General features: G+C 47.0%; 1 protein-coding gene across 2 annotated transcripts; it reads right to left on the minus strand.

Annotated features, from left to right (window-relative positions):
* Window positions 1-1258: 1258 nt before the first annotated feature.
* LOC102257291 (Fc receptor-like protein 2) lies at window positions 1259-13113 on the minus strand. Of its 2 annotated transcripts, XM_005884944.2 has the most exons (7): window positions 13009-13113; window positions 11707-11727; window positions 8190-8456; window positions 7679-7957; window positions 6296-6583; window positions 5584-5862; window positions 1259-1913 (listed from the first exon to the last, which is right to left on the minus strand). In XM_005884944.2, the coding sequence occupies exons 1-7, from the start codon at window positions 13037-13039 to the stop codon at window positions 1585-1587; spliced, it is 1494 nt and encodes a 497-aa protein (XP_005885006.1). In that variant the 5' UTR covers window positions 13040-13113; the 3' UTR covers window positions 1259-1584. The 2 variants fall into 2 exon arrangements, with proteins under 2 accessions (XP_005885006.1, XP_014387834.1); XM_014532348.1 differs by lacking the exon at window positions 8190-8456.
* Between the last annotated feature and the right edge of the window lie 258 nt (window positions 13114-13371).

Raw genomic sequence — 13371 nt, forward strand, 5'->3', positions numbered from 1 at the left:
CCGGGAGTTCACGAAAGGTCTTTACGGGCGGTGAGTGTCTAATGTCCTCCTTTCTGTGAGGAAGTTGGGCCGAGTATCATCCCTGGTAATACTTTCCCGACAGAAATGATGGGTTTCAGAGAAGGCTGCTGTTTATGGCTGATGACTCAGAGGAGGCAGACCCCAAGCTCTGTGCAGTCGGCTCCAAATCCTGGATCCTTTCCTGTGCCCAGTGCCGACTCCATCACCCTGATAAGCCACAGCGCCTTACATGTTCCTAAAAATGGGCATTGCCTGGCCGGCGTGGCTCAGTGGTTGAGTGTCGACCTATGAACCAGGAAGTCACAGGTTTCATTCCTGGTTGAGGAACATGTCTGGGTCGCAGGCTCCATCCCACATGGTCGTGCAGGAGGCAGCCAATTAATGATTCTCTCTCATCATTGATGTTTCTATCTCTTCCCTTCTCCATTCCTCTCTGAAATCAATAAAAATATGTATCTTTTTAAAATTAATTTTTAAAAAGTTGGGCATTGACCCAGTACTTCAAAAGCTTCTTCTCATCACTGGTCTCTCAAGGCTGGTTGTGCTCCTGGCCCGTGGGATGAGCTGCTCCAGCAGAGCCTGGGGCCCTGCTGAGGGAGGTCTCACTCCCTTTCCGTCTGGCTCAAGCTTGGGAGGCTCTGGGATATGCAGTGGGATTTCTTTCATTTCCCTGCATCCTCAGGGAGCTCTATTTCTACAGTCTGTGGCCTGGTTTCCTTGATAGACCTGGAGTCTTTCCAACATGCATCCCTCAGCAACCCTCTACCCCCAGCCCCCTTAGCATTTAGGGAGGAAAAAAACCACTTGGATTTTCCTTATCCAGTGTTGCTCCTACTTTTGGATTTATATTGATAAGTAGATTTTTTTTAAGATAAAGAATTCACAAGAGCTGATGGGATTATAGAACAATTAAAAATATTTTTTTTATTTTTAAACTAGAGGCCTGGTGCACAAATTCATGCACAGGTAGGGTCCCTCAGCCTGGCTGGTGATTGGGGCTGATCAGGGCCATGGGAGGTTGGCCAGCCAGGGGAAGGGACCACGGGAGGTTGGCTGTGGGAACACACTGGCCACCAGAGGGCAGCTCCTGTGTTGAGCGTCTGCCCCTGGTGGGGAGTGTGCGTCATAGCGACAGGGCATTCGGTCATTTGGTTGTTTGGTTGCTTAGGCTTTTATATATAGAGATTACAGTGGATATTTGATATTATATTAGTTTCAAGTATACAGCATAGTGATTAGACATTTATAAAACTTATGAAGTGATCTCCCCAATAAGTCTAGTGCCCAGCTGGCACCAGACAGAGTTATTACAACACTATTGACTATATTTTCTATGTTGTACTTTACATCTCCATGATTATTTTGCAATTGCCAATTTGTACTTTTTAATTTCTTCACCTTTTTCATTCAGTGACCCAACCCCCTCCAATTTGGCAACCATTGGTTTGTTCTTTGTATCTATGAGTTTATTTATTTTGCTTGTTTATTGTGTTTTAGATTCCACATATAAGCGAAATCACATGGTATATGGCCGAGTAATATTCCATTCCCCAGGCCCTGCCATCACACACCTTCACACACTGCACCCGCGTCCTCGTCATGCCCACAGTCAAAGGTTTCAACCTGCTCACATTCCGCCAGTGCCTCCTCCGTCCCGTTGCACAGGGCTACCTGGATGAACACAGGCTGGGCCTCCTCTGCCAGCGGCGGGTATAACAGGCCCGCGGGGGTGTGCTTGGCTGCTCCACAGCCCAGCTCCCGGCACACCACGGCCACCTCCTTCAGGCCCCAGCCGTCATCACAGACAGTGCCCCAGCGGCCGTCCCGCTCCACCTCCACTCGCCCTTCACAGCGGTGAGCACCATTCACCAAGCGGGTCTTGGGTGGGGGCTCTGAAAACAGAAGGGGTCAGAGAGCGTTCAGAAATGTGCTTACGGTAGTTCCCAGGGTTCGGAGGGAGGGCTTGCTGGTGGTTGTGTGTGTGGTATGGGCTAAGGGGCTTGAGTCACCGAGTTCTGGCTCTATCCCACTGCATGACCATCTCCTAGCATCATCCAACCCACCAAAGGCTCCCACTCAAGAGCACGGGGGAGAGCCTTTGCTCTCTGATAATAAAGGAATGTGGGGACACACAGATTTATGGTTTGATTCTCATGGGCTCGGAAAGATCTTGGAAAAAGAGAAGGATAGAGCTAGCTCTTCCCTAGAAATGGAGACTAGGGAAAGCCTTTAGGTCAGTGGTTCTCAACCTTCCTAATGCCGCGACCCTTTAATACAGCTCCTCATGTTGTGGTGACCCCCAACCATAAAATTATTTTCGTTGCTACTTCATAACTGTAATTTTGCTACTGTTATGAATCGTAATGTAAATATCTGACATGCAGGATGTATTTTCATTGTTACAAATTGAACATAATTAAAGCATAGTGATTAATCACAAAAACAATATGTAATTATATATGTGTTTTCTGATGGTCTTAGGCCACCCCTGTGAAAGGGTCGTTCGATCCCCAAAGGGGTGGCGACCCACAGGTTGAGGACCGCTGTTTTAGGTCAACTGAGTTACTCATTTTCCTTTTGAAAACTGCACCAGACGCTGTGGATCACTTCCTCAATCACAGGTCCAGCTTCAATGCAGAGGGAGAGGGTGAATACGTAACTCAGACTTGTTCATCTCTGATCTCCACCTGTTTGTTGTTGGTTGATTGGTTGGTTTTAAGTTGGAATCGTTTTTTAAAAGACTCTTTTTGCCCTAACCGGTTTGGCTCAGTGGATAGAGTGTTGGCCTGTGGACTGAAAGGTCCCGGGTTTGATTCCGGTCAAGGGCATGTACCTTGGTTGCGGGCACATCCCCAGTGGGTGGTGTGCAGGAGGCAGCTGATCAATGTTGCTCTCTCACTGGTGTTTCTAACTCTCTATCCCTCTCCCTTACTCTCTGTAAAAAAATCAATAAAATATATTTTTTAAAAAAAGACTCTTTTCTCTAGGAGCTCTAGCAGAAAGGAGGGAGGTAAGCCTAGCGCTGCCGTCAGTGGTCAGCCCTGTCTGTCTGAGAATTAAGGGAGTGGAGAAATTCACGGGGAGGAGGGGAGGCAAAGACAGAACGCTTGCATCCAGTTGCACATTGAGCCATGCCCATTGCTGATCCTAGTTGGCCTCACAGGAATAGCTCCCAACATGTTCTGCGGTCAAAAGAAAATTATAAATGTATTTATGAGAAAACAAATAAAGATAAAAACTTTATATGTGCTTAAGAAATTAAAGAAAGAACAACATAAAATAAATTTAAAACAAAAGGAGGAAAGTTTTAGGGAAGATAAAAGAGAAATAAATGAATCAGAAAACCAAAAGCCAAATAGATTTTAATATTAACTCTGGCTGTTTAAAAAGTGCATTGTAATAGACAAATCTCTGGCAAATCTTATTAATAAATTCTAAGAGATCACACAAACAAACTATAAATGTGAAGAGAGCATAATAAAAATCTGACAGCTACTTAAAAATTAGATAATATGATGGTCAACAGTATGTGATAAATTTGAAAATCTACATAAAATGCCCCAAGTCTTTAAAAATATTTTTTATTGATTTCAGAGAGGAAAGGAGATAGAAAGAAATAGAAACATCAATGATGTGAGAGGATCATTGATCAGCCGCCTCCTGCATGCCCACCCTGGGGATTGAACTGGAAACCTGGGCATGTGCCCTGACCTCCTGGTTCATAGGTCAACACTCATCCACTGAGACACACTGAGCTGAATTGCCCCAAGTTTTGAGCGAAAGTATCCAATTTTTTTTTAAGGGTTGGAAATTTGAAAAGATAAAGGAAAAAAGATTTGATAATGGAGGTAAAAATCTACCAGGCTCAGAAAACTGCGACGCTCATCCACTGAGCCACACTGAGCTGAATTGCCCCAAGTTTTGAGCAAAAGTATCCAAATTATTTTTTAAAAGGTGGGAAATTTGAAAAGATAAAGGAAAAAAGGTTTGATAATGGAGGTAAAAATCTACCAGGCTCAGAAAATTGTTAGGCCTAGTTCCAAATACTTTTAACTAGTAGATAATTCAAATGTTGTTTTAACTGTTTTACAGAAAACATGGAAAGCTTCTGAAATGATCCCTATGAGGCTAACCTATCCTTGAAACCAAAACTAGATGAGTACAGCTCAAGAAAGGAAACACATACATAAGAATACAGAATTTTGAAATAAATTGTGAGCAAACTGTATGTCCTACTACCTATGATGACTTGATGCTAAGAAGGGTTTACATCCAGAATTCAATAATTATTCCCCATTAGTAAACCTATTAAATGTCCTTTGCAATAATAAATTTAAGAAAAATCTTACGACCATTATATTAAAAAGAGTGGCAAAGGGCAAAGTTTCTTGATTCCTGTAGCCCTTGCCTAGAGTTTCATTTTTGTGTGTGACCTATTAGCTGTGGGACCTCAGACAAGTGACTTGGTCTAAATCTTATTTATTAGTAAAATGGGGGTTGTTATGGAGATTAAATGAGATAATCCTAGTAACGTTTTGAATTCCAGAATCTGGTTTGTTCATGGTTTTTCTACTTTTTCCTACGTATTTATAAAGCTTAGTTGTATCTCCTTACCCACTGTGAGCTGAGTGTCCCTATCTCAGTGGTAGCTCCCTCCTCCCTCAGGGATGTAGCCATGCCTCACTGTCAATGCTGACTTACCCCAGCAAAGTGCCCTACAAATGCTGTAGTATCTATTTCACACACATCTGATGATGTAAAGTAAAAGGGAAACCGGAAGGGGAAAGGGGAAGGCCAGTGATACTGTTGTTAAGACCAATGGAAAAGAAAGCCTAAGAGAACAGATGGACGCTCGAGTTCAAGCATGTCAAACTCACGGCCCGTGGGCCACATGTGGCCCACAACAAATATTTCTGCAGCCCAGCCAACATAACGGTATATAAGAAACGTTTTAATAAAAATTTCGCAACTTAATTTTTACAATATCCTGTTAGACATAATTATTAATAACACACTGCAATGTTCGCTAATGACTGATTACTATCATCATATCGAATTCATTTCCCTTACGCGCCTTACGCGCAGGCGCACCCTTTCTCTCCACTAATACTAGCGGCGAATATTTTAGCAGCCGATGGCCACATCATTAGTCTTGGACTGACTTGTTTGGTGTGCACAACAGGAAATATTTCGCTTTTGAAGAACAAGAAAAATAGGTTTCTTTTCATTACACTTATTAATTTGTGCAGTTATTCAGTGTTTGGTAAGTTAGTGTTCAAGAAAAAAATATTAATTTTTATTAAAATGTTCTATTATTTTATGTTAACGATGACTCATTTATTTCAGCCCATTTTATTCAGCATGTCTCTATCGAAATAAACCTACGTTTCTATGAACATTGAAGCTTCTGTTTATTTTGGCCCGTACCAGTCTTTGCATTTGACATACTTGCTCTAGTTGAACTCTGATTCCCTGAGGGACAGGGAAATTCAAGGACCCATAAGCCATTGCTTGACCTAATTGCAAATGGTCCCCTGGAAGAAGACATTGGACATGACCTACCTGTGACGTTGAGTGCCACCTCCTCACTGCGCTGGGCCCCCAGGCCATTGTTGGCCTCACAGGAATAGTTTCCAATATGTTCTCTGGTCAAAGAGAGGCTGAAGGATGCTCTGCCCCCGGAAGGCACTGAGATGTTCCCCAGGGAGACATTCTTGTGATAAAATGAGTACAGAACCGGGGGGTGTGCTCTCTTGTCTTCACAATGAAGCTCCACCGTGTCCCCAATGAAGGCTTGGGCCTCAGGAGCACTGAGGGTGAGGACAGGGTGCGACGCTGGAACTGAGGGAAGTAGAAGGGTCCATCAAAGAAGGTCTCCCCTGCTAGAACCGACTTACAACCCTCTCCACCCCCACCCAAGCGTCTCACAGATTCTCCCCAGCCCGTGGCTTCTTTCCCACCGCCGTGCCTCCCAACCGAATGCTGCAGAGACCGTTTCAGAAGAGCTTTGACAACTTCTGCTGAGCAATTCTGAAAAATATGCCTCTGGCCGTGCCACGCTACCTGCCTGGTCCCTCCCACTGTCATCCTTCTTTAGCTCCTCTGCTAATGCTGCCACTCCCACCGCCACGCCACCACCATCATTGCAACAACCCTCCCATGCGCTCAACCTCTTCCCGGCCCTGTTCCTGGTCATCCTAGGGGCATCCTTGCTGCAACACAGGAAACTGGCTCCCGTTGGAAGTTGCCGGCCAACCATGAGAGCGGTACTTACTTTTCACGGTGATGTTCACCACCTCGCTCTGGATAGGGCTCTGGGTGTTGTCAGCTGTGCAGTAGTATCCCCCCGCATGGCTCTCCCTGATGTCAGGGATCTCCAGCTCTGATCTCCGGGAACGCTGGCTCTTACTCCCCAGACGCTCCCCTGTGTCCGCTCGGTGCCAGGAGAACGTGGTTTCCCCTGTGCCTTCGGCCACAGAGCAGATCAAGACCAGCCCCTTTCCTTCAACCGCCTGCCCGCCCTGGGGCTGGGTCTCCAGGAGCGCGCCAGACACGGGGACCCCTGTGGGAACACGAGATGGCAGATGGGGGCCTGGTGCGGAGGCCGGGCCAGCAGCTGAGCTTTACGGCAGGTGGAATGGTTGGAGTGGATTGTATGCCGAGGAGGCTCTTGGTGAGGAGGGAGCATGCTCAGGGCTATCAGGCAAGAGCACCCTGCAACTCAGTCTTCTAAAAATCTGACCTCTCACTGTCTGCACACTTACTGGCCCTCTCTCATGCCTGCAGCCCACAGCGTCTTTCCCTTCTGAGCTCCTGATGCACTTGGGACAGAGGGCGTGGGGGGAACACACGGGCTGTGCAGCCCTCACCCAGCTCTGCCACATGGTCTTGGTAGGTCAGTTCATCGCTCTGAGCTGCAGTTTTCTTAGCGAGAAAGTGTGGATAGTCATACCAGCTGCACAGACTTTTCATAACGATAAATAGACGTACCTGTATCAAGCAACTGCTACACTGCAGAGATTCTACAATTGGTAGCTGCTATGTTACCACTCTCCACTGGCAAAGTTGAGATGGGAAGTGTAGCAAGGTGGATAAAAGGGCATATACCCCCCTAGCTGGTTTGACTCAGTGGATAGAGTGTTGGCCTGTGGACCAAAGGGTCCTGGGTTCGATTCTGGTCAAGGGCACATGCCCGGGTTGCCGACTCGATTCCCAAGAGGCGGCCTGCAGGAGGCAGCCAACCAATGATTCTCTTTCATCATTGATGTTTCTGTCTCTCTCCTTCTCCCTTCCTCTCTGAAATCAATAAAAACTATATTTTTTTAAAGGGCATATCCTGCCACCAGGGTGCTCAGGTTCAATTCCAACTGTGCTACTTACATGCTGTGTTCCCTTGGGCAGGTCACTGAACAGCTCTGTGCTTTGTTTCCTCGTGTGTCAAATGGGGATGGAAATAGTACCTACTTTATAGATACTGTTCACACTTCAGTATTTCACAGGGTTCTGGGAGCACTAAAAATAAAACTGCTCTGAGCAATGCCTTGTACTCGGTACATTTCTATTAGTCTTCTCCTCTCCAGAGATTTCTGAGTCTCGGAGGGGTCCCTCTAGCACTGAGGACAGCAGCTCCCCAGCCAGCCCAGCCGCTGACACTCACTGTGCACCTGGACGTAGGACTGACGACTCCGCTTTGAGACACTGCGCGATGCTGTCATTGCCTCGCACCAGTAATTTCCGGAGTCTTCTTTCCTTAATGCTAAGGTCCAAAACCCGGAGGAGCTCCGGGATTTTAGGGTGTGGCCATCCCTGAAGAGGGAGTACTGAAGCGGGGTCCATGACCTCTCCGAGGGGAGCCGGGTATCACAGGACAGGGTCACCGAGGTCTCCTCGACGGGCTGCAAGGAGCTGACTGTCAGGGAAGGTGCTGGAAACAGCTCTGAAGGGAAGAATTAAACAGAGACCCCCGTCAGGGAGCTGTGGAGCTCCCGTGGAGAAGTCCCTTGTCTTCTCAGCCCCAATGAGCAGGACACACAAGCCCCAGACTCCAACACACACAGACACCCCCAGTTTCTGCCTCTCTGGGTGGTCTCCTCTGCCCTGCAGCCTGGGCCACCCACACAGGCCCTACTTCTCCCCAGGCTTTTCCACTTGAATAGTGAGACCCTCACCTTGGACAGTGAGCCACTGAGTGCGTGATCCTTCTGTCTCCTCAAAGAAGTACAACAGTGTCTTATCTGACTTACAGTAATAGGAGCCACTGTCACTGGGTCTTGCATTGGAAATGGTGTAGCTCGAGGCGCTAGAGTAGGTGGCTATCCGAGAGCCATCCTTGTAGTACATCAGTTTCTTTATTTTACCATTGTCTTCTCCAGAGCACCTCACAACCACCCTGTCTCCTTCGTAGGCATGGCTTTGCAGGTCGATGCTGAGCCAGTCTGCAAAAGATGCAAAAGTACCTGTACCCACAGGGCACGCCCTGCGCCAGCACTCTAACACCTGTTCTTACAGGAAAAGACAGCACACACACACACACACACACACACACACACACACACACACATGAAGCCAGGCAGCCACAGATTCCTTAGAATCTCCTGGCCTTTCTGGCTTCCCTGCTCAGCAAAGGTGAGCTCTATTTATTCATTTTTCTTCTTTTAAAATATATTTTTATTGATTTCAGAGAGGAAGAGAGAGGGAGAGAGAGATAGAAACATCAATGATAAGAGAGAATCATTGATTGGCTGCTTCCTGCACCCCCTCCCCTTTACTGGGGATCAAACCTGTAACCCGGGCATGTGTCCCTGACTGGAATCAAACCCGGGACCCTATCCACTGAGCCAAACTGGCTAAGGTGAGCTCTATTTCACTTAGTGACAGACATCTTTTGTCTTCTACACATCCTGCTGTTTTTATGTCTGTTTTTGATTTATTCAAGTGCCAACAATTTTCTGGACTAAATATGCATGTAAACCAATTCCACTGACATCTCCTTATCTCCATTCCAGATGACCTCCTGTCCCCTTGACAGTCGCAATTACCTTTCTCTGCATCTCTCATCTCTGAGAGACTCGGCGCAGCAGTACAATTCAGAGACCTTCCCTTTGTCATTCTCCCTAGACGACACCATCTGGGCCCCTGAGACATCAGCCCGGGGGTCTCAATGGCAATTATTTAGAATTTTCTACTGGAATGCGTTTGGCAGAGGCTTCTGGGAACCTGCTTGTTGGGGTCATTGCCTCCCCTTGGAGGAGAGTGGTCGTCAGAGAGCTAAGGAGCAGCACGTGGTAGTGGATCTGCCCTCGCAGGAAAAAAGCAACAACTTTAGAAGCTGGGAGGGGGGCTGGTGGACTGTTCTTCAAAAGCTTGTGCAGAGGGAAGAAGAGCCAGCCATCATAGTGCTTTGTGACCCAGCCCTGAACCCTTGGGCATTTGGGGGGAATTTTTTAGGTGGTAACTGAGCTAGAAATTCAGGTTCTAGTACCAATTTGGGATTGTAATACACTGGGTTAAATTTCAGGGGAAGTGTGTGCTCTAATAAAACGCCTAACCCCAGGCCTGAACCTTAAACCATGCCCCTTTAGCATAAAGAGAGGAAGTGTCATAGCCAGTCTGGCTCAGTGGATAGAGCGTCGGCCTGCGGACCGAAGGGTCCCGGGTTCGATTCTGGCCAAGGGCTCCTCCCCGGCCTAGGCCCTGGTCAGGGCTCAGGATGAAGGCATATAATCAATGTGTTTCTCTCACATCGATGTTTCTCTCTGCCTGTCCCTCTCTCTTCCACTCTCTCTAAAATCAACGGAAAATATCCTCGGGTGAGAATTTTTTTAAAAAGGAAGGAAGTGTCCGGCCTGGAGGAACACATGGAGGAAGAGAGAACCAAGGCGGGAGAATATGGACTCAGCCGCCTGCCCGGTGTATTCCTCCAGCCGTGACTGTATGTAGAGAAAACAGGAACCCACGCTCGGGGCCTTGTCTCAGAACAGACACCCTCTCCTCGTGGAGTTAGAGCCAGTCCCCAAAGTGGAATCCGCAAGGGGGTGGGGAGAAAAGAGTTAGAACTTCCATATTCTAGCAAACGTGTCTCATCTTTTCCATTGTTTGTGTGTATATTTAAACATATTTCAAAAAGAAAAAATGTTTCAATATAGGAATCAGCACAATATGTTGGAGGCACAGACTAGAATGTTGTTTCTGTCACTTTGTTCCTGTAGAGCAAAGTGGTTAGACAAGTTCAGAGACAACAGCTCCATACCTTTAGCCACTTTGAAAGTCACACTCTTAGACGGGGCGGTTTCATGACTGGCGGGGGCATTCGTTCTTATTAAAGAGAGAGAAGTCTTAAGCCCTCATGAAGGCCCAACATTTTCGCTCTCTAGACTGATACTGGGCAAGGTTTTCCGTGAAGAGGATAGAGATAAAACCAATTTGACTAAACAAATGTTTGAGGAGTAAGATTTATGTGACCAATTTGGTAACAATGACAGGGCTAGAGATAGATGAAAAATGATGACTCCTGACTATCCTGAGCCTGGAACAAGAACTTGACTGTCATACATCTAGGTAAACGGCCTTTAGCTCCGACATTTTACCTGTTCCTTAGAGGAAGGGGCAAATGTACGTTCATACACATTTACCGTAATTTCAGGAAGTTTGCTGGAGTGTATGAGGCTGATCCCGAGACCCTATAATGTGTTAATAACATTCTTGCTTAAAATTACCTCAGACAAAATGCAACTTATATAGTCAGACATAAAAAAGTATCAGATATATAAGTATTCTGTCTCCTCCCAGTAATAGAATACTTTCTCAAATAAATGATTAAAGAAGAAAATGTAACTTTCCAGCCTAACAGAAAAGCAAGTTGTCCTCTTTATTTTATTACATTATAACTTTAATCAATAATAATAATAATAATAAGCCCTAGCCAGTTTTGCTCAGTGGATAGAGTGTCGGCCTGCGGCCTGAAGGGTCCAGGGTTCGATTCCAGTCAAGGGCACATGCCCGCGTTGCGGGCTCGATCCCCAATAAGGGGCATGCAGGAGGCAGCGAATTCATGATTCTCATCATTGATGTTTCAATCTCTCTCTCCCTCTCCCTTGCTCCCTGAAATCAATAAATATATATTTTTAAAATAATAATAATAATAATGATAATAATAATAATGGAAAACGCGTTCTGCCTGGGTAGTTTGCAATCTGAGTGGAATGTCGAGGGATAGTCCCGTGTAAGGCAGAGCATCTCCTTGTTCCTCTGGCTCCCTCCTATCGTAGGGAGTATGTCTCCACCTCTGCCTCCATTGCTTCTGGGGGCGCTTTTGAGTGTCTGTGGCCATAAGCAGGAGAGTGCTTTCTCACGGGTACGCTGTATGGCTGCTTTCCCTTCACCGTGAACGTGTTTTCTGTCCGGGGGCTTAAGCGTAAAGAGCAAATAACTTACTGCCTTGAGAGGGCAGAGAAGGGTCCTTCGCACATCGTCAGGCAGGTAGCCACCCCAGAGAAGAAGGTGACGGTGGAGTATTGGTACCACAGCAAGGACTAGGGTGAGGCCCTGGCCCCTCACTCTTTCCCCCCAATTCTGGGCCTGATCCCTGCAGCCCTGAGCTCAGAGGCTGGAGCAGGCAGTACCTCTGCTGCCTGGAAGAGCGCACACGGTTCCCAGAGACCTCAAAGAACAAAGAGAGTAACTCACCTGGCCGGACGCCGACGGGACCTGTGGGGGAAGAGTCAGGGAGGTTAGCACTGCGCCGGGATTGTTATACTCTTAGAAAAATGTGTAACTCTCTAAATACTTCCCCAACAATTCTCCACGTCCTTCTCTTCTTCTGTATCTTCTTCCCCCATCCCTACTTTTTATTCTCTTCTATCCATGCTCCCTCGTTCTCTTTATTGCTTTCCCCTATACTCACCCCCTTTCCTTCCCTCTCTCACACACAACACTCCCACAGAACCCAGTGCGCAGGTCCTAACAATTTATAAACATCGCTCACCCCCTTACCAGAGGTGGGCTATTCTGCGGGTAAATTCTCAGACGTTTCACGGTGTATTTATTCCTCCCCCACCTTATCTTTCTAGACGTTTGAAGACAGATTGTTTTGCTTGAGACACATTGCCCGCCTGGTGGCAACACAGAAGCCAGGCAAGGCCAGGAAGCAAATGGAGGGGTCTTCTCATGGAGCCTGCTCCTCCCTCCCTCCCTATTCCAGGTCTCGTGTCATGTTTGCATCCATATACTAGACTCATATTTCTCGCAAAAGCCACAATCAGCAGGCCTGGAAAGCCTCTCTACAATCTAAGTCTAGGAGAGTCAGAGTTCAGACACAACTGCGGTATCTTGGAGTGGAAGTGGAGTGGAAGCAGAGTACACTAGCATTTCAATGGTCCGGAAATACAGTTTACCCAAACAGATATCCTTTAAAGAATTTTCCTAGAGATCAGAGCATTAATGAATGTGAAACAGAGGAAGAAGGAATCCGTATTTGGAAAAGAGATTCGTAGTCTGTTGGTTTTCCTGGGGACCTTGCTCCGGTCAGTAGCCACTGCATAATAACCTGAAGGAGAAAGAAGCTAAAGCCCACTCGTACTCATCCCGGCAGAGAGACCTGTGCCCTAAAAGAGGTTCTGAGCCCTGGCCGGGTTGGTTCAATGGATAGAGCGTTGGCCTGCAGACGAAAGGGTCCCAGGTTCGATTCTGGTGAAGGGCACCTACCTCGGTTGCAGGCTCCTCCCCACCCAGGCCCTGGTCAGGGTGCATCAGGAGGCAACCAATCGATGTGTTTCTTCCACATGGATATTTCTGTATGTCTTTCCCTCTCTCTTCCACTCTCTCTAAAAACCAATGGAAAAATATCCTCGGGTGAGGATTAAAAAACAAAAAATTAAATAAAAGTAAGCTTTTAAAAATAAGTAAATAAGTAAAAGAGGTTCTGAGATGCCCACGCACAGGTGGTTCTGCTCTGGTCCCACCCAAGTCCTGCTCTAGCTTTCTACCCACCGAGGGCCAGAAGCAGCAGCCATAGCAGCATGAGGGCGGAGGGGAGCAGTTCTCCCAGGGAGGGTCCGTGCAGCTCAGATCCTGGAGCAGAGTCTGTCCCCACAGAATGTGAAGCTGGGTTTGGGCACTGTGATTCCTCAGCGATTTTATAGAAATAGAAAACAGGAAGCAGAAAAGCTGTGTGCCACTCAGCATTCTCCCCACCACAGTCCCCTGGGTGCTGAGAAAGTCAATGTTCCTTACAGAGCTGCTCAGATGTGTGTGTATTGATCAGAGATGCTCCGTGAAATGTAAGGGGTCTTTATCCTAGAGCTGAGGTCCCTTTGGAGAGAATGTCCTGCTTGCTTTGACTTTGTAGAAAGT

This window comes from Myotis brandtii, unplaced genomic scaffold, assembly GCF_000412655.1.
Source record: "Myotis brandtii unplaced genomic scaffold, ASM41265v1 scaffold882, whole genome shotgun sequence".
NCBI lineage: Eukaryota > Metazoa > Chordata > Mammalia > Chiroptera > Vespertilionidae > Myotis > Myotis brandtii.

Excerpts from the sequence above, each read along its gene's own strand:
- LOC102257291 (XM_005884944.2), bottom strand. The coding sequence starts at position 13,039 with ATGCTGCTATGGCTGCTGCTTCTGGCCCTCG. Across the intron at positions 7,958-8,189 it reads TCAGTGGCTCACTGTCCAAG|AGCTGTTTCCAGCACCTTCC; the intron begins GTGAGGGTCTCA and ends TCTTCCCTTCAG. Across the intron at positions 5,863-6,295 it reads GGTGAACATCACCGTGAAAA|TTCCAGCGTCGCACCCTGTC; the intron begins GTAAGTACCGCT and ends TACTTCCCTCAG.